At 47.8% G+C, this 19,965-nt stretch overlaps 1 protein-coding gene across 1 annotated transcript in view; it reads left to right on the forward strand.

The window, feature by feature from the left end:
• Window positions 1–282: 282 nt before the first annotated feature.
• KBTBD8 (kelch repeat and BTB domain containing 8) overlaps window positions 283–19,965 on the forward strand; it is a 20,477-nt gene continuing 794 nt past the window's right edge. The window contains exons 1-4 of the mRNA XM_075320697.1: window positions 283–338; window positions 5,794–6,004; window positions 9,064–10,178; window positions 19,206–19,965. The exon at window positions 19,206–19,965 is cut by the window's right edge and continues 794 nt beyond it. Of these exons, the coding sequence (XP_075176812.1) occupies window positions 320–338; window positions 5,794–6,004; window positions 9,064–10,178; window positions 19,206–19,675 (1,815 nt within the window). The 5' untranslated portion in view covers window positions 283–319 and the 3' untranslated portion in view covers window positions 19,676–19,965. The remainder of the gene's footprint in view (window positions 339–5,793; window positions 6,005–9,063; window positions 10,179–19,205) is intronic.

Raw genomic sequence — 19,965 nt, forward strand, 5'->3', positions numbered from 1 at the left:
AGCCTGACATCTTCCCTGCACCACCCGGTCCAGCCGGCTCTATAGCGCTGTGTGAGCGTCTGCCCTCCTCCACTGCAGAACTACAATTCCCGGCATGCCCTCTCACAGCTGGTGACACGTCACACAAAACACCGGGTTTAGCCCCGCCTCTACTGCTAGTGACAGAAACTACACTTCCCGGCATCCTTTTCTCTACATTAACCAATAGAATGACGGCGTCGCTGACAGTGGAGGCCTCTGATTGGCTAGCGGGGAGCATCCGGGCTTTCTAAAGGAAGTAAGTGACGTTTTGTACTCAAGCTGGAGCCGGAGGAGGAGAATGGCTGCGCAGGGAGGAGGTGGGTGATGTGGGGGCTCCTGAGGGCTCTGGGCTTTGATTTTGGGGGTCGTGTTCCCTTCTTGTGCCTGTATATTGGGGTGACACGGTGGTGCTCCCCTGTGGGCTGTGCTCTGCAGTCTCCTCACACACCAGCCTTTCTCTATGGTTCCATTCACTTCCCAGCTAATAATATCCCAGGTGACTGGGACCCTGCCAGCTGTAATCGCACAGGGCATTGTAACTATGGCAACAGGGCGGTGGAAATTGTGTAAACGTGTACAACTTTATTGACAAGTTTCATGACAGGTGTCGGCGAAAGGTCTGTCAGAATGGCGCAGACTTCATATGTGTGTATGGTGAGTGGGACGGGGGCTTCACCCTCAGGTGGCGGCTTCTCTCCCTTAAAGGGGTGGTCCACTGCTTGTAAACCGCCCCTTTTAATGGGATTAGAGCAGTTCACCTAACCCCATATTGTTGCTGTCCTCTGAGCCAGAATATTTGGGCCCCAAATGTCATGTGACGCCCTTCACCCCATCAGCAGAGGAGTGACTCTTGTCTGGCACTATTAGCACCGGATTGCGCCCGCCACACTTGTCTACTTCTATTAGTTCGGTTGCAGACGTCCGTGTTTCAGGTATGTGATGCCCGTTTTTAACACGGGTGCCACATGTACCCATGTCCTGTGGTGTGATGGACCGTGTGACCCTGCACGCACACAGATACATGTCCGTGTGTGTTTCTTCCTCCGGCATCATGGGTGTCACACAGACAGCACACTAACGTGACACATAGTGGAGAAAACATGGGTCTTTGAAATAACAAAACTTTCTATATTCAGTGCTGCTGCCTCCTGCTTCTGACCCCTGCTAATTATGATCATTCAATATTCACTGCACCCCTGACCTGGAAGCCGGAGCATTGCTGGGGACAGGTGAGTATCCAGGAAGCAGTGTGTGGGCAGTGACTTCAAGAGCTCATCCGAGTTCCCAGTGAACTCTGATGAACCTGTGAAGTCACCTTGTGACATCTGAGTTCATTGGGAACTTGGATGACCTCCTGTATACTCGCCTGTCCCAGATGATGCTCCAAGGTGCAGTGAATATTCAGTGAGTATAATGAGCGGGGGTCGGAAGCAGGAGACTACAGAGCCGAAGAATGCAGCGCTGGAAACAGGTGAATATAGAAAATCTTTTTATTTCAAAGACGTGTGTTTTCTCTGGTAGGTGTCACACGTATGACCATACCCATGCGTGTGGCTTGTACCTGATTAAACACTGATGTCTGAAACAGGCCTTATTAGTACTGGACTGTGGGGTGTTTAAAAAAAATAAAAATAGATAGAGAGATTATATAATATATATCTATCTCTCAGGCTGCCATTAGCTCTTCAGAAGCACACTGCCCCCTGGTAAGGGTACTTTCACACTTGCGTTTTTTTTTCCTTCTATCATAATCCGCCCTTTTGGAAAACAGCGGAACCCGTTAATGGATTCCGGTTTCCCATAGACTTGTATGGATGACGGATTGTGGCAAAAGTACCTGTGTTGCGTCCGCCGGGCGGAAGGAACGCTGCATGTAACGTTTTTTGAGCGGCGGAATCCTCTATTTTTCACTGCACATGCTCATCATTTATTTATTTATTTATTTATTTATTTTTTTTTAATCACAGACACTTTATTTTGTCTCTCGGTGGTCGAACGTTCAGCTGAGCGCCTGGCTGCCGGCATGGGAGAGCGCTCGGCTGAGCGCCTGGCTGCCGGCATGGGAGAGCGCTCGGCTGAGCGCCTGGCTGCCGGCATGGGAGAGCGCTCGGCTGCCGGGTGATCAGCTGATCGTTCACAATAGTCTGCTGCCGGTAAAACTGTAAAGAAGAAGAAAAAAATAAAAAAAAAAGCTTTCCGTTGTTTTGTACGATCCGTTGTGCCATTATATGCAATGTATCCGTTGCATCCGTCACACAACGCAAGTGTGAAACTAGCCTAAGAAGTAGGCTGAGGAGCTGTGTGCTCCTGCAGATTGAAGGCCCAGACCTGCCATGGGACGAGCGCAGGGCAACTGACACTGCCTGACTAAAGAGCAACACTCTAGTGTTCCCACCCCCAGTGCAGGTTCTGGATCTCCTTAGCATTGGGGCGGTGGAATAATCACTTGTGTAATACTAAGGAAATCATGAACCTGCGCTGCTAGTGGCTATTGATGATTAGCGATGGAGAAACACCGTGTAAGGCCCTGTGCGCACGCTGCGGATTTACCGCGGACTTGCTGCAGAAAATGTGTCTAACATTGCTGCAGTCATTTCCCCAGCAAATCTTATAGCTTTTAAAAAAATGCTGTGCGCACACTTTATTTATTAAAAAAAAGTATGTATGTACATACGTGGATTTTCTGCTGCGGAATTAATGAGCATGTCACTTTTTCCGCAGTACCTGCGGTTTTTGCCATAGATAATGGTAAAAATCCGCAGGGACCAACCTGCGGCAAACTGTGTGTGTGTGTGTGTGTGTGTGTGTGTGTGTGTGTGTGTTTTGGTTTTTTTTTACCCCGGGTGCGGGATTCTTTAAGAGGGTCTGGCTTTTCCTTAAGAAAAAGGCACTTTCTAGTGCGCACATGGCCTTAAGCAATATTCCCCTCTCAAAGATCCTATCTCAATATTTAGTAGGAATAATGTTGTTAGTAATATTATCCTGATTAGCCTTCTCTTACCTAATGTGCAGGGTATTGCAGTAGCTTAGTTGCTTGTAATTGTAACCATGGATACTCAAGCTACTATGGATACTTAAGCTACTGCAATGCCCTGCACATGAGGTAAGAGATGTGGCTATATCAGGTGAGCTATACTACATTTCTAATTGGAGGTAGTTGCTAATATTCTTCTTATTACACTCACTACATATTGGAATAGGATTTAGTGTTTGTTTGTTGTCTACAGTGCTGTGACGTCTGCCCTATGGGTGGGGGAGGGGAAGCCTTGTACCTGCTTGATTTGCTGGCCACATATGCATGATATCTTGTCAGCTGATATCGATCATTTAACAGTCGCTCTGCCAGATTTCTGATGAGGGTCAAGGATCGAGTATGTTGGAATGAGGCCCATGCAATCTCTTATCCCGAGGAGATAAGCAGCTCCGGTGTGTGGAGGGGGATTGTCCTCTTGTGTCCCACCTTTACTCGGGAGCGTTGCATTGTGCAAAGACCGGCACCTTCTGGGTTTCAAAATGTGAAATCGTATTCCCAATCAGAACTTTATCCAAGAACACTTTGGTGATCCCTGGTCTTGGGATCTTGATCTCATTGTGACCTCCTCTTGCTCAATGACAACATGAGCAGGTCAGAAGGGGATAAAGCAATGTCTTAAGTCCAGAAAGGGCCGTTTTAAGGCCGGATACAGACTTTATTCTTATAGTGGATCAATAACCTAAGAGGATCCGGCACTTGGCACCTCCGACAGGTGGGTCTCGCACTGGCCGGAGGTCCTCAGTGTGCAGAGCTGGGACAGTATGGTGCTGTACTATGTAGTGATCTCAGTACTGCGGCTCAGATCATTCACTTCAATAGGAGCTGAGCTGCAGGACAGAGAACATCCACTATACTATGTACAGTGCTGCGCCATTCCTGCTCTGCACGCTGCTTAAAGGGAACCTATGACCACTTTTTTTCCCTATAAGCTGTGGCCAGCACCAGTGGGCTCTTATACAGTGTGTCCACCCATATTTTGTCCACCGCCATTAACTTGAGAGCGGTGGCAGCTATAGGCATAGAAGTGGTGTCTAGGTATAGTAAAATAGCCATGAGCTACTCAATGAAACCACCTATAGCGCCACCTGGTGGAAAACAACGGAGTTAGCATTTTTATCTCAAAAATGGAACGAGATAGAGGGGGGAGGGAAAGTAAATAGTAGGGCATCATCAATTCAATACGAATTGACACCTTGCATACAGAAATGCTGATATGAAACCCATGACCCCCCCCCCCCCCTCCCCAAAACATTGAATGCTGGTCACGCATATGGCGCTCATTTAACTTTGATGCTCAAAGTGTCCCCCGTCAGCTGCAATGCACATCTGGCCTCTGGACAGCATACTGTATCTTGCTGCACGTTGTGCAATATGGTAGGTGACACGTTTGCACAAGCATCTGTGATACGTCGTCGTAGGTCCTGCAATGTTGGTGGAGGGGGCGCATACACCTGCTGTTTGATGTGACCTTACAGAAAGAAGTCCAATGGGGTCAGGTGAGCGGAGGCCACTCCACACAGCCACCATACCCAATGACTTGTAGGAAGGCCTCCATGAGGTATCGCTTCACGTCCGCAGCCTTGTGAGTGTTACACGTTCTAATCACAGCATTTCTGTATGCAAGGTATCGATTCGTATTGAATTGATGACGCCCTACAACTTTGTAATTCACTTTTTTTTCTCCATCTCGTTCCGTTTTCGAGATAAAAATGCTAACTCCATTATTTTCCACCAGGTGGCGCTATAGGTGGTTTCATTGCGTAGCGCATGGCTACTTTACTATACCTAGACACCACTTCTATGCCTATAGCTGCCGCCGTTCTCAAGTTAATAGCGGAGGACAGGATATGGGTTGACACACTGTATACAGAACTCTAACATGCGGTATATAAGAGCCCAGGCCGCTGTGTAGAACATACAAAAAAAAAACCAACTTTATAATACTCGCCTAAACCGGTCGCTGTGGTGGATGTGGCTCAGATGGGCATCTTCGTCCTTCGGTGCCAGCGCCACCTTTCGCCCACTTTTGTCCTCAATCGTCTGAAGCTGCGGTGCATGACTTGTCAGTCATCCACACTCGCCGACATTTAGGTCCTGAGCAGGGCAGATCAAAGTATTGTAGTGCGCATGCGAGTGACCGGCGAATGTGTATGACGTAGACGCGTCACGCACCCAGGCTTCATAAAGAGGATGAAGATGGCCGAAAGAGGAGGTGCCGGAGAACGAAGACTCCCATCTGAGCTACATCCAAGGCAGCAACCGGCTTAGGTGAGTATTATAAAGTGTTTTTTATGTTCTACACAGCGGCCTGGGCTCTTATATGCAGTATGTTAGAATCCTGTATATAAGAGCCCACTGTTGGTGGCTGCAGCTGATAGTCCAAAAAAGTGGTGACAGGTTCCCTTTAAATCCAGCTACTATTGATCAGTGGCGGTGCCGGGTGTCCAACACCGACGGATCTGATATTGATGACCTATCCCAATAAGTCATCAGTCCTGTTCATCCCTACTAAGCCAGTAACTATATCTCCTGGCCATGAGGGTGCATGAGTTCTCAATAGTGAGTCGCAATCTGACACCTCTGGCAGCCTTTAAAGAAGAAATGATTGGGCATGCTGAAATGTAATATGCCTGACCCTTGTGTTCCCTGACATCTGTAGTCAGATATTATGGAAAACTTATCTGCAAGAAGGTTTTCTCCCTAAATTTCATCTTTTTATTTATTTTATCTCTTTATAGAAGTAGCCAAGTTTTTACAAATGCAGAATGGAGTCGCTACGCCCAGTCCAGTCAATAGTGGGATGGATCCTTACCACGCCTGCAGCATCCTCCAACAGCTCAAAGCCATGTACGACGAAGGCCAGCTGACCGATATTGACGTAGAAGTGGATCACGGGAAACATTTTTCTTGCCACCGGAACGTTCTCGCAGCAATCAGTCCGTACTTCAGGTAAAGCAACCAAAAAATGGCAAGGGAAAGCAATATGTGGCCATGTTAGTGGAAGCTTTAACGTGGACTGGAGTTGTGGCTCCCGTCCAGAAAGTGTCCTGACTGTAACATTACACAAGGGGGCAGCTCAAATGCACCATAATATCTAGAAATGAGGATTTGACTATAGCTTAGCTTGAAGAGGGCTGCAGTAAAGCACGACTGTAGGGTCAGACGACACGTGGAGGGTTTGTGCAGTCACAGGATATTTCATTTTAAGCTTATAGAACAGCAGCTGCAGAACTAAAAAAATTATTATTTTTTTTTTATATTGTTTCTTAAACGTCTCATCTCTATTGAGGAGATATTAATTGGAATCTACTCTTAACAAGTTAATAATTCCAAAAGGGAATTAACAGACCCCTTATCAAGGGGTATATACTTTTTCCAGTATATAAAGTTGTACAAAACATAAGCAGGAGGAGTCATAAAGGAAAATAAAGAACATATGTCCCAGAAAGTCAGAAGAATATGCTTTTTCCATGAAGTAATGGTAGCTAGCCCTAATGTCTGCAGCTCCACAGCTGAGTGTGATGACAAACACTTCATTTCCTGGCAGTCGGTGTGGGGAGGTGGAGTAGAGCTGAGTGTGATATATTTATTAAAAAATAAATGCATGTGATATAAAACCATAAGTGTGTGTGTGTGTGTGTGTGTGTGTGTGTGTGTATGTATGTGTGTATATATGTGTGTGTGTGTGTGTGTGTGTGTGTGTATCTATATCTATATCTATATGTCAGTGCCTACAAGTTTTATTCAACCCCCTGCAGATTCAGCAGGTTTGATAAGATGCAAATAAGTTAGAGCCTGCAAACTTCAAACAAGAGCAGGATTTATTAACAGATGCATACATCTTACAAACCAACAAGTTATGTTGCTCAGTTAAATTTTAATAAATTTTCAACATAAAAGTGTGGGTCAATTATTATTCAACCCCTAGGTGTAATATTTTGTGGAATAACCCTTGTTTGCAATTACAGCTAATAATCGTCTTTTATAAGACCTGATCAGGCTGGCACAGGTCTCTGGAGTTATCTTGGCCCACTCCTCCATGCAGATCTTCTCCAAGTTATCTAGGTTCTTTGGGTGTCTCATGTGGACTTTAATCTTGAGCTCCTTCCACAAGTTTTCAATTGGGTTAAGGTCAGGAGACTGACTAAGCCACGGCAACACCTTGATTTTTTTTTTTTCCCTCTTGAACCAGGCCTTGGTTTTCTTGGCTGTGTGCTTTGGGTCGTTGTCTTGTTGGAAGATGAAATGACAACCCATCTTAAGATCCTTGATGGAGGAGCGGAGGTTCTTGGCCAAAATCTCCAGGTAGGCCGTGCTATCCATCTCCTCATGGATGCGGACCAGATGGCCAGGCCCCTTGGCTGAGAAACAGCCCCACAGCATGATGCTGCCACCACCATGCTTGACTGTAGGGATGGTATTCTTGGGGTCGTATGCAGTGCCATCCAGTCTCCAAACGTCACGTGTGTGTGGTTGGCACCAAAGATCTCGATCTTGGTCTCATCAGACCAGAGAACCTTGAACCAGTCTGTCTCAGAGTCCTCCAAGTGATCATGAGCAAACTGTAGACGAGCCTTGACATGACGCTTTGAAAGTAAAGGTACCTTACGGGCTCGTCTGGAACGGAGACCATTGCGGTGGAGTACGTTACTTATGGTATTGACTGAAACCAATGTCCCCACTGCCATGAGATCTTCCCGTAGCTCCTTCCTTGTTGTCCTTGGGTTAGCCTTGACTCTTCGGACAAGCCTGGTCTCGGCACGGGTGGAAACTTTCAAAGGCTGTCCAGGCTGTGGAAGGCTAACAGTAGTTCCATAAGCCTTCCACTTCCGGATGATGCTCCCAACAGTGGAGACAGGTAGGCCCAACTCCTTGGAAAGGGTTTTGTACCCCTTTCCAGCCTTGTGACCCTCCACGATCTTGTCTCTGATGGCCTTGGAATGCTCCTTTTGTCTTTCCCATGTTGACAAAGTATGAGTGCTGTTCACAAGTTTGGGGAGGGTCTTAATTAGTCAGAAAAGGCTGGAAAAAGAGATAATTAATCCAAACATGTGAAGCTCATTGTTCTTTGTGCCTGAAATACTTCTTAATAAGTTAGGGGAACCAAACAGAATTCTTGTGGTTTGAGGGGTTGAATAATAAATGACCCTCTGAATAAACTTATCACAATTTAAAAAAACATTCTTTTTTGCTGCATTTCACACTTCCAGGCTGATCTACAGTCCAAATGTCACAATGCCAAGTTAATTCCGAATGTGTAAACATGCTAAATCTGTAGGGGGTTGAATACTACTTGTAGGCAGTGTGTGTGTGTGTGTGTGTGTGTGTGTGTGTGTGTGTGTGTGTGTGTGTTACACAGATATAGCTATATATGTAATGTAATAGATTATTTTTATATTTTATTACATTATAGATCTTTGTGTACTGTAATATATCATAATACAAAAACATCTTTAAATGTTTTTATATTATGATATATTACAGTACACAAAGATCTATAATGTAATAAAATATAAAAATAATCTATTGCATTACATATATAGCTATATCTGTGTAAAGTATATAATATTAGTATAAATATTAGTAGTATAAATATTAGTATGACATATTACTATATATAGTAATATATCATGACATATATAACGTGGTTTTTTTTTTTTTTTTTTATATATAAATTATATTACATATAATGTCATATTATTACATTAACCTCTTTTTTTTTTTTATATATTCTATAAAATTATTCTTTTTTATGAACTTGCAGCTATTCTCACAATGCTGTCAGCTCTGCCCCTCCCTTCATACTGACTGCCATGAGATGAAGCCTGGAAGTGTTTGTAATCAGTCAGCCCTACATCAACCCCCCCCCCCCCCCTTCCCCCCCCTGACTGACAACTTGGAGGTGTTTGCATTCGTTCAGCTCTACATAGTGGGTGCAGAGATCAGGGCTGTTGAGCATTACACCACATTGGAGTGTGTTAATTTATCACTTTTTCTCCCCTCTTTAGATCTATGTTCACTAGCGGCCTTACGGAGAGCACACAGCGGGAGGTCCGGTTAGTGGGAATTGATGCGGATTCAATGCAGCTCGTCCTGAACTATGCATACACCTCCCGAGTCCAGCTGACCGAGGCCAACGTCCAGGCTCTGTTCACCGCCGCAAGCATCTTCCAGATCCCGTCCCTCCAGGACCAGTGCGCTCACTACATGGTCAGCCGCTTGGATCCCCAGAACTGTATAGGTGTGTTTATTTTTGCCGATCACTACGGTCACGAGGAACTTAAGGACAAGACTCAAGAATACATCCGTAAAAAGTTCCTGTATGTCACCAAAGAGCAGGAGTTTCTGCACCTGAGGAAAGATCAGCTCATCGGTATCCTGAACAGCGACGACCTGGACGTGGACAAGGAGCAGCACGTGTACGACAGCATCATCAGTTGGTTCGAACACGACCAGGCCGAAAGAGAACCTCATCTTCCAGAGATATTTGCCAAATGCATCCGTATGCCTCTTATGGAAGAACAATTTGTGGAAACGATTCCTCCAATGTTTGCACAGGCCATGCCTAAAAACCATGTAGAAAAGGGAAAGATTAGTGCCAATTACTGTAATCTGCGTCTTGGCATGACCGCTTCGGAAATGATTATCTGCTTCGAAGCCGCCAGCAAACACTCAGGGAAGAAGCAAACTGTGCCTTGTCTGGACACACTCGCAGGAAAAGTCTATAAACTATGCAAACCCCCCGGAGACTTGCGAGAAGTCGGGATCCTCGTGACGCCAGATAACGAACTTTACATCGCGGGGGGCTACAAACCGAGCAACAACGATATTTGCATAGACCACAGAGCCGAAAGTGATTTCTGGTTATATGACCATTCTAATAATAGGTGGCTGGCCAAGGCGCCGCTGCTCCGAGCACGGATAGGCTGCAAACTGGTTCATTGCTGTGGTAAGCAATACGCAATAGGGGGGCGCGTTTACGAAGGGGACGGCCGCAACCCGCTAAAGTCCGTGGAGTGCTATGATGTCAGAGACAACTGTTGGACGGCTGTGAGTTTAATGCCTGTTGCAATGGAGTTTCATAGTGCTGTCGAGTATAAGGAGAAGATCTACATCCTACAGGGTAAGATATAGAGCTACATTATTTAGAGGGGAGGTTTGCTGAGCTTGTGGATTTTTCTCTTAATGTTGGCCTGTTGTGCCATCGGCACTGTAAAATAATTATTCTGCATGTAGAACGTGTATCCAGCCACTGAAGAAGCACACCAGGCGAAACATGCGATGTCTCTATTTGCTTTGTCCTGAGTATATAATATATAAATATATTATAAAAAAATAAAATGTAAAAAAATTATAAAATATATTTTATGTATTAATATATTAATATTATTAATAATAATAATATAAAAAATATTAATAATAATATAACTAATAATAATATAAATATATAATTTCTTTATCGTTCCTATGGGAGACCCAGACCATGGGTGTTTAGCTTCTGCCTCCGGAGGACACACAAAGTACTACACTCAAAAGTGTAGCTCCTCCCTCTGAGCTTATACACCCCCTGGAGAACCAGATCTACCCAGTTTATCGCTTTGTGTTCAGGAGGCATACATCCACACATGCATTCTCATCTGATTCTTTTTCATTTTTGGAAAGAGTTTGAAGAAAAGCGGGTCCATGTCTGGACCCCCGGCATGTCCCTTCTCACCCCACTGTGTCGGCGGTGTTGTTAAGGTTGATTCCAAGGCTGGAGCCTTACATGCCGTGCTCCTTCACCATCCCTCCTGGGCTCTGGCTTGAAGTGGGAGCCAGCACGGTTCTCCATGCTTGGCAGGAGACCGGTCTCCATCCGCAGCCCTTCAGGATCCTGCTGGACCGGAGCACTCATCCCCAGGGACTTGGAACCCTGCGTCTCAGCAAGCTAAGTACCTGAGACGTTTACATATTGGGGGTCCCTGTTCTTTATTGTTGTGGGAGAGTGTGCTGAGTGAGTTTTATGACATTTCCGGCGGGTTCTCTGGCTGTCGCCTGAGACCCGCGCCGATGGTGCCTGCGCGCCAGCCGCACCGCTCAAATTTAGGCCCCGGCTTCGCCGGAGGCCTGCGTTCGGTTTCACTGCCCCTCGCATGTCATTCATGCAGAGGGACAGCGCGGCTCCGCCCAGCGGCCGTTCTGCACAGGGGAGGGACACTCCTCACTGGGTTCATGTCTCCTCCCCTGTAAGTCTCTATGGCCCTCCAGATCCCGCTCTCAGAGTGAGTCCCGCCCCCTCTCTTCGTTCCGGCAGCCATTTTCTCAGAGTTTTTCCCTGCGATCAGCACTGGTCTGCAGCATCCCTGCTGAGGTGCTTGGGGGTCCAGGCTTCGGGATCTGGAGGGCACACAACACTGCTCCAGCGGTCTGGTAAGCCACAACATCTGGTTGTGGACCTCTGTATATACTCTCTGGGGGTCATTCTGGCAGAGCCCCCACTTCAGCAGCATGTCTCACACAAGGAGCAAGGCTCCAAAGCTGTATTCAGTATGCACTGCATGTAAGCTCCTACTGCCTGAACCGAGCACCTATCCACATTGTGATGCCTGCTCTAACCTGACGATGCTTCAGCCTGGAATCGCACCCCCAGTGGTCTCTCCGGCTGCTCCGGCTCCTGTGGCTGAACCCCCGGCTTGGGTAGAATCCTTATCTAGGTCTATCTCCCAGTCTTTTGCCGACTCCATGGGACTTCTGTCCAGGACCTTGCTGAACATGCATCAGCCCCTTTCACAGGGAGCCTCTGCTGTTAGGGCTCTCTCAGGACCGGAGCTCAGAGGATTCATCATCTGGTCCCAGACCCCGTCCTCCTAAGAAGAGACGCAGGGTTCCCTCTCCTTCCTCGTCCCGCGGCTCTTTTTCAGAAGCTGACTCGCAGGACGAGGAGGATGCCTTTACAGGGGGCTCGGAGGCTAACTCCATGTGCCCCATTGATCTGTCAAAGTGACTCAGATGTTAGTGATTTGATTGCGTCCATTAATTCTGTACTGGATCTCAATCCGCCAGTATCAGAGGAGCAACCCTCTCTGGCAGAAAAGCACCAGTTTACCTCGCCTAAGAGGACAAAGAGTGTGTTCTTTAACCACTCCAGTTTTCAGGCCGCTGTGACCAAGCCTAGGGCCTGTCCTGACAAACGCTTCCCAAAGCGTGGTTCTGATGACCGCTTTCACTTTCCACCTGAGGTGGTCAAGGAGTGGGCTTATTCACCAAAGGTAGACCCTCCGGTGTCTATACTCTCAGCCCGGACCGTTGTGTCGGTGGCTGATGGCACCTCACTTAAGGATTCCACTGACCGCCAGGTCGACCTTCTGGCCAAATCCGTATATGAGGCGGCAGGGGCCTCGTTCTCCCCATCTTTTGCAGCAGTGTGGGCTCTCAAAGCCATCTCTGCTTCTCTAGAGGAGATGCATTCCCTCGCCAGGGAATCTATGCCCGAAATGGTTACCTTAACTTCCCAAGCTTCAGCTTTTTCATCCTATGCAATGTCTGCCATGCTGGAGGCTTCTCACCGCACTGCGGTGGCTTCGGCTAATTCCCTCGCTATCCGCAGGATCTTGTGGCTTCGAGAGTGGAAGGCAGATGCTTCTTCAAAGAAGTACCTTGCTGGACTCCCTTTTGCTGGGTCCAGGCTGTTCGGTGAACAGCTTGATGAAATTATTAAGGAAGCTACTGGCGGGAAGAGTACTTCCATGCCACAAACCAAAACCAGGAAACCTCGGTCGAGGTTTCGTTCCTTTCGTTCCTCCAACTGGTCGTCCTCTAAGCCCTCGGCCTCGTCCACTAACTCAGCCAAGGACCAAAAATCCAACTCCTCTTGACTATCTGTCCGCGCCAGCAACGTCCTTAGTCGGTGGCAGGCTCTCCCACTTTGGCGACGTGTGGTTTCAACACGTCTCCGATCAGTGGGTGAGAGATATCATCTCCCACGGCTACAGGATAGAATTTTCTTCCAGCCCGCCAAACAGATTTTTTTTATGTCAACTCCCCCCTGCTCCAAGGCCGCCGCCTTCTCTTAGGCCGTGGCATCCTTGCAGGCCAACGGAGTAATTGTACCGGTTCCCGCCCGGGAACGGTTCAGAGGTTTCTTCTCAAATCTCTTCCTAGTCCCCAAAAAGGACGGTTCCTTCCGGCCCATCCTGGACCTCAAGCTTCTCAACAAGCATGTTAAGGTGCGGCATTTTCGCATGGAGTCTCTGCGGTCAGTCATTGCCTCAATGACCCAAGGGGATTTCCTGGCATCCATCGACATCAGAGATGCCTATCTCCATGTGCCAATTGCAGTTTCACACCAGCGTTGGCTACGTTTTGCAATCTGAGAGGAACATTTCCAATTCGTGGCTCTTCCCTTCGGGTTAGCCACGGCCCCTCGGGTATTCACCAAGGTCATGGCAGCAGTGGTTGCGGTTCTGCACCTCCAGGGGTTGGCAGTGATTCCTTACCTGGACGACCTTCTAGTCAAGGCTTCATCCAGCGCAGACTGTCAGCGGAGTGTCTCGCTCACTCTCGCCACTCTAGCCCAATTCGGGTGGCTTGTCAATCTGCCCAAATCCACTCTGACCCAGAGGCTCACGTACCTAGGGATGCAGTTCGAGACTCTGCCGGCACTTGTGAAGTTGCCCTTAATCAAACAGCAGTCCCTCCAACTGGCGGTGCGCTCTCTGCTGAGGCCCCGCCGTTATTCCATCAGGCACCTGATGCAGGTGCTGGGTCAGATGGTGGCGTCAATGGAGGCTGTTCCCTTTGCCCAGTTCCATCTGCGTCCACTGCAGCTGGACATTCTCCGCTGTTGGGACAAGCGGCCTTCCTCCTTGCACAGGTTAGTGGCTCTGTCGCCACAGACCAGGAGCTCTCTTCAGTGGTGGCTTCGGCCCCTCTCTCTGTCTCAGGGACGCTCCTTCCTGGCCCCGTCCTGGGTGATCCTCACCACGGATGCCAGTCTATCCGGCTGGGGAGCGGTATGGCTCCACTGCCGAGCACAGGGCACTTGGACTCCGTCCGAGTCAGCCCTCTCGATCAATGTGCTGGAAACCAGAGCCGTGCTTCTGGCTCTCCTAGCTTTTCACCACCTATTGGCGGGCAAGCACGTCCGAGTCCAGTCAGACAACGCGACAGCGGTTGCCTACATCAATCACCAAGGCGGGACACGCAGCCGCCTGGCAATGTTGGAGGTACAACGCATCCTTCAATGGACGGAGGACTCCAAGTCCACCATATCCGCAGTCCACATCCCAGGCGTGGAAAACAGATTATCTCAGCCGTCAAACCGTGGACGGCGGCGAGTGGGCTCTGCATCCGGCAGTGTTTCAGTCAATCTGCCGCAAGTGGGGCACTCCGGAAGTGGACCTAATGGCATCCCGTCACAACAACAAGGTTCCGGTTTACGTGGCTCGCTCCCACGATCCTCAGGCCTTTGCCGCGGACGCTCTGGTTCAAGACTGGTCCCAGTTTCGTCTGTCCTACGTGTTTCCCCCTCTAGCTCTCTTGCCCAGAGTTCTGCGCAAGATCAGAATGGAGGGCCGTCGAGTCATCCTCATTGCTCCGGACTGGCCCAGGCGAGCTTGGTACCCAGGCCTGCTCCATCTGTCCGTAGAGGTGCCGTGGCATCTTCCGGACCGTCCAGACCTTCTCTCACAAGGTCCGTTTTTCTGCCAGAATTCTGCGGCTCTCAGATTGACAGCGTGGCTCTTGAGTCCTGGATCTAGACGGCTTCTGGTATCCCCCCTGAAGTCATCTCCACTATGACTCGGGCCCGTAAGTCTTCCTCTGCCAAGATCTATCACAGGACTTGGAAAATGTTCCTGTCCTGGTGTCGTTCTTCCGGCCATCCTCCTTGGCCTTTTTCCTTGCCGACCCTTCTGTCTTTTCTACAGTCCGGTCTGCAGCTGGGACTGTCCCTCAACTCTCTCAAGGGACAAGTCTCTGCTCTGTCAGTGCTGTTCCAGCGGCGTATCGCCCGGCTGGCTCAGGTCCGCACCTTCATGCAAGGTGCGTCTCACATCATTCCGCCTTACCGGCGGCCCTTGGATCCCTGGACCTCAATTTGGTTCTCACGGTTTTGCAGAAACCCCCCTTTGAGCCTCTTAGGGAGGTTTCTTTGTTTCGTCTTTCACAGAAAGTGGTCTTTTTAGTGGCCATAACTTCCCTCAGGAGAGTCTCTGATTTGCTGCGCTCTCTTCGGAGTCACCTTTTTTGGTTTTTCATCAAGATAAGGTGGTTCTCCGTCCGACTCCGGACTTTCTTCCTAAGGTGGTCTCTCCCTTCCACCTTAACCAGGACATTTCCCTGCCTTCCTTTTGTCCGGCTCCTGTTCATCGCTTTGAAAAAGCGTTGCATACTCTGGATCTGGTGCGTGCTCTCCGGATCTATGTGTCTCGCACCGCTGCGCTTAGGCGGTGCACCTCTCTTTTTGTGCTAACCACAGGGCGGCGTAAGGGCCTCTCTGCTTCTAAACCGACCCTAGCCCGTTGGATTAGGTCGACCATTTCGGATGCCTACCAGTGTTCTCAGGTGCCTCCCCCGCCGGGGATCAAGGCACACTCGACCAGAGCTGTCGGTGCCTCTTGGGCTTCAGGCACCAGGCTACGGCTCAAAAAGTCTATCAGGCTGCCACTTGGACTAGCCTGCATACCTTCTCGAAGCACTACCAAGTGCATGCCCATGCTTCGGCAGATGCGAGCTTGGGCAGACGCATCCTTCAGGCGGCTGTCGCCCATTTGTGAAGTTAGGCTCCGCCTACTTCTCAGTTTTTACTGTTTATCCCCACCCAGGGACAGCTTTGAGACGTCCCAATGTCTGGGTCTCCAATACGGAATGTATGTGTGTGTATATATGTATATATTATATATTTTTTTTTTTTTTTCTTAACCTTCTCCACCTGGTGGTGCAGGTTCACTAGCATAAACATAAAACTGATTATGATTTGGGATGATTTAGTGAATCCTGCTTTGAGCAGGGGGTTGGACTGGTGACCCAGGAGGTCCATTCCAAACTCTAATATTCTATGATGCTCTGCTGCAGTGACCTGGGATCAGAATGAGGTTCTAGCCATTGTGGAAAGTCTGTGTTCTGACACTGATTATATAATATACTGTCCAACGCCTGCATGGAGAGCCCTGCTGCTGGGAGGATAGGAACTTTTATCCTCCCGGCAGTGGCTCCATTATGGGTTCAGTCACCGCTCTGTGTATGAGCAGTAGCTGTAACAATTGCCGCTGCACTGACAGCCGGGTCTAATGCAGAGTGGCTGTTGGTCAGTGCTGGCGGTGCAATTACAACCGCTGCTTTACACCAAGCGGTGACTGAAGCCGCAGAGACACCGCTCCTATAACTGGATGCCCAACCTATCTGAAAGAAGGTTAATTTCCTCCGAGCAGTTGGGCTCCAAGTAGGGTGCTGGGCAGGTTCAAAACCTAATTCCCTTCACTATCAAGGACCTAATGGTACATCCTAAGTCATAGAGGTTATAATTGCCGGCTGCTGCGGTGAGCCGGCCGCGATCCCTGCACATGTCTGACTTTAAAGGGAAAGTATCGCGTTTTTTTTTTTTTTTTTTTATTTTTGTATTAAAAATAGTGATTCTGAAATCAAGTATTTCTAATACAAAATGAAAATCGTAGCTTATTTACTTTTTTTGTTATTCTAATTTTATTGTATGCACTGGGGGCCATGTTGGATTTGCTGTGTAACGACAGTTACACACTCCTTTATGGCAGGCCCTGTGCATAGAGAATAGTGGTCGCTATCCGACCCTGTGTAGCATTACAGTGGGCGTATGCTGTGACCTGGATGCGCCCCCTGGGCTGTCCAGATCACAGCAGAGGGAGGAGTTCAGCCGCCATCATCGTGGAGCTCACAGCGTATGCTGTTTGCTCCATTTCACCCCTGTCAACCGCCGGGATGTGAGTATAGGCCGCCTCCCCTCCCCTGCCCCCGTTACCGATGACACCGCCTCCCTCCGCTCTCCCCAGCCCCCGCTACTGCTACCGCTAGTGCCGCCCCTCCCCCTCGCCGTTCCCGTCTCCGCTGACACCCCATCCCTTCGCTCTCCTCAGCCCCCGCCAGTGCCGCCCCTCCCCCTCGCCGTTCCCGTCTCCGCTGACACCCCATCCCTTCGCTCTCCTCAGCCCACGCTAGTGCCGCCCCTCCCCCCGCCGTTACCGTCTCCGATGACACTTCCTCCCTCCGCTCTCCCCAGCCACCGCTCTGCTCGCCGCTGCTGTGTATGTGTGCCCTTGCCCCACTGCATGCGAGTACCGCCGCTGATGCTGTCTGCATGGCTGTGTATTATCCTCTCCTGTTTCATACTATCTGCTGAGCCATGTATCTAATCCTCTCTTGGGTGATACACAGCTCAGCAGACCGCATCACCCAGGACAGGATTAGATACACGGCCGTGCACACAGCATCACCCAGGACAGGATTAGATACACGGCCGTGCACACAGCATCACCCAGGACAGGATTAGATACACGGCCGTGCACACAGCATCACCCAGGACAGGATTAGATACACGGCCGTGCACACAGCATCACCCAGGACAGGATTAGATACTGTCTGCTGAGCTGTGTATCTAATCCTGTCCTGGGTGATGCTGTGTGCACGGCCGTGTATCTAATCCTGGCCTGGGTGATGCGGTCTGCACGGCCGTGTATCTAATCCTAGCCTGGGTGATACTGTCTGCTGAGTTGTGTCTAATTCTCTCCTGTGTGATACTGTCTGCAGAGCCGTGTATCTAATCCTGTCCTGTGTGATACTCCTGCTGTCCTTGGTGACACTTTAGACATTTCTGGTCACCAACAAAATGGCTGTGCACTGTGTCCCTACATGTCATTCTGTTATCCTTTGTAAACACTCAGATTGGGAGGTGGAGGCGTGCCATCACACACAGGAGAGCAGACTCCGCCCACTTTACTGCAAGCTGTAACGTGAGCTTTTTCCTACAGTGGGATTTCTGTAGGATTTCAGAAGCTGCTCCCCCTAGTGTTTAACAGTGGAAATAGTGGAAAATATTAAACTTTCTAATTTTTTTTTTTTTTTTTACATTTTGCTCAATTAAAAAAAGAAAATAATATTTAAACAAAACATTAAAATAATATTACTTTACATTTTTTCAGGTATTTAAATTTTTTTTTTTTTTCTGACGCTAGTCCCTTTAACAGTAGAAATGTGTCTCACAGGTGGATCCACGATCCACCCATACCTGTTAACCCCTTAGATTGTGCTGTCAAAATGCCTCTGCCATTAGCGGCACCGTCACGTGATGTTGCTATCACGATGTAGTTCCTGTTACAGCCGGAAGAGCAGCAGCTCTAATAGGAATGCTGCATTTCTGCTGATCAGAGCTGTGCTGCTCTGATCAGCATAAGTTAGAGCGATCATACTGCTGATTCTTATGGTAAAATCATAATGAAAATTTAATAAAAATCCTAAAGGTTCAAATCACACACCCCACCCCCATTTGCACCATTGAAAAATGAAGGGTTAAAAATACATATTGGGCACTTCTGAATGTGGGTATACAAAGTCGATCAACCTATATAAGATCAATCAATCTGATCGGTAAACTGTGCAGCGGCAAAAAAACGCCAGGTGATAAAAACGTGGCATATCCACAAAAATGGTGCCATTAAAATCAACTTGAGATGAAAAAAATAAGCCTTACCTGCGTCCCATATATCAAACAAATGAGACCGTGGTGTTTGTGTGTTTCTGTGTTTTGTTCCCCCCCCCCCCCCCCCCGTCCCCTTCGTTCCTTTTCAGGCCCTATTAATTTTCTTAGGCCAAGTTCACATGTTCAGCCATCATCTATTAAAATGGAACCGACAACAATCCGTTGTTAAAGTCTAGTTTGTATTTTTTAAACTGAATGTTTACCATTTATTTACTTATATATGTATATTTATATTATATTATGTAGAATATTAATATGTATAATAAATATATTAATATATATATAAGATATTATACTATTTATATTATAATATATTAATATACTATATATTAATATAAAATAATTATTATTATTATCATTATTATTATTATTATTATTATTATTATTATTATTATTATTATTATTATATTTTTTTTTTTTTTTTTTTTTTTTCTTCCAATGTAGGAGAGGTGTTCTTGTGCTATGATCCTCCCAAAGATTACTGGTGCTACCTGACCCCCATGACGGTCCCCCGAGCTCAGGGGATGGCGGCGGTGTACAACGATTCCATCTACTATGTAGCTGGCGTCCGGGGAAATCATCATCACCATCGCGTGCTCACCGTGGAGGCTTACAACATAGAGCTGAACCGTTGGACTAGAAAGAACGATCTTCCGTGTGAACAGTCTTCGAATCCATACATCAAACTCTTGGTCTTGAAGGGTAAACTCCACCTGTTCGTTCGCGCCACCCAAGTCAGCGTGGAGGAGTTTGTGTTCCGCACCAGTCGAAAGAACTCCCTGTATCAATACGACGAGGCGTCCGACAGCTGGAAAAAGGTGTACGAGTCTCCGGAGAGGCTGTGGGATCTTGGCCGTCACTTCGAATGTGCAGTTGCTAAACTCTATCCCCAGTGTCTTCAGAAGGTTTTGTAGACTTTTTAGGCAGCTTTTACTTGGTTACCAATGGGAAGAAAGACCATTTTTAAACAAAAAACAATTTGTCAGTATTTAATGTGTGTGGACCGCTTCCTGTACTTGTGGATGGGTGCTTTTCAAGGTTGCTGTAGGACTGAAGCTCATTGTGTTTTGTTTTATTTTTTTTCCGAGTTTCTCACCACTGTATTTCAGTGAAACCTGAGTTTACAAAGTGCAATTATCAGCATTGTTTTCATGGCGTACGTGTGATCATGTCATCCTGTTGTCGTATTTTGTAGGTAGGAATT

Source organism: Anomaloglossus baeobatrachus, chromosome 8 (genome assembly GCF_048569485.1).
Source record: "Anomaloglossus baeobatrachus isolate aAnoBae1 chromosome 8, aAnoBae1.hap1, whole genome shotgun sequence".
Taxonomy (NCBI): Eukaryota; Metazoa; Chordata; class Amphibia; order Anura; family Aromobatidae; genus Anomaloglossus; species Anomaloglossus baeobatrachus.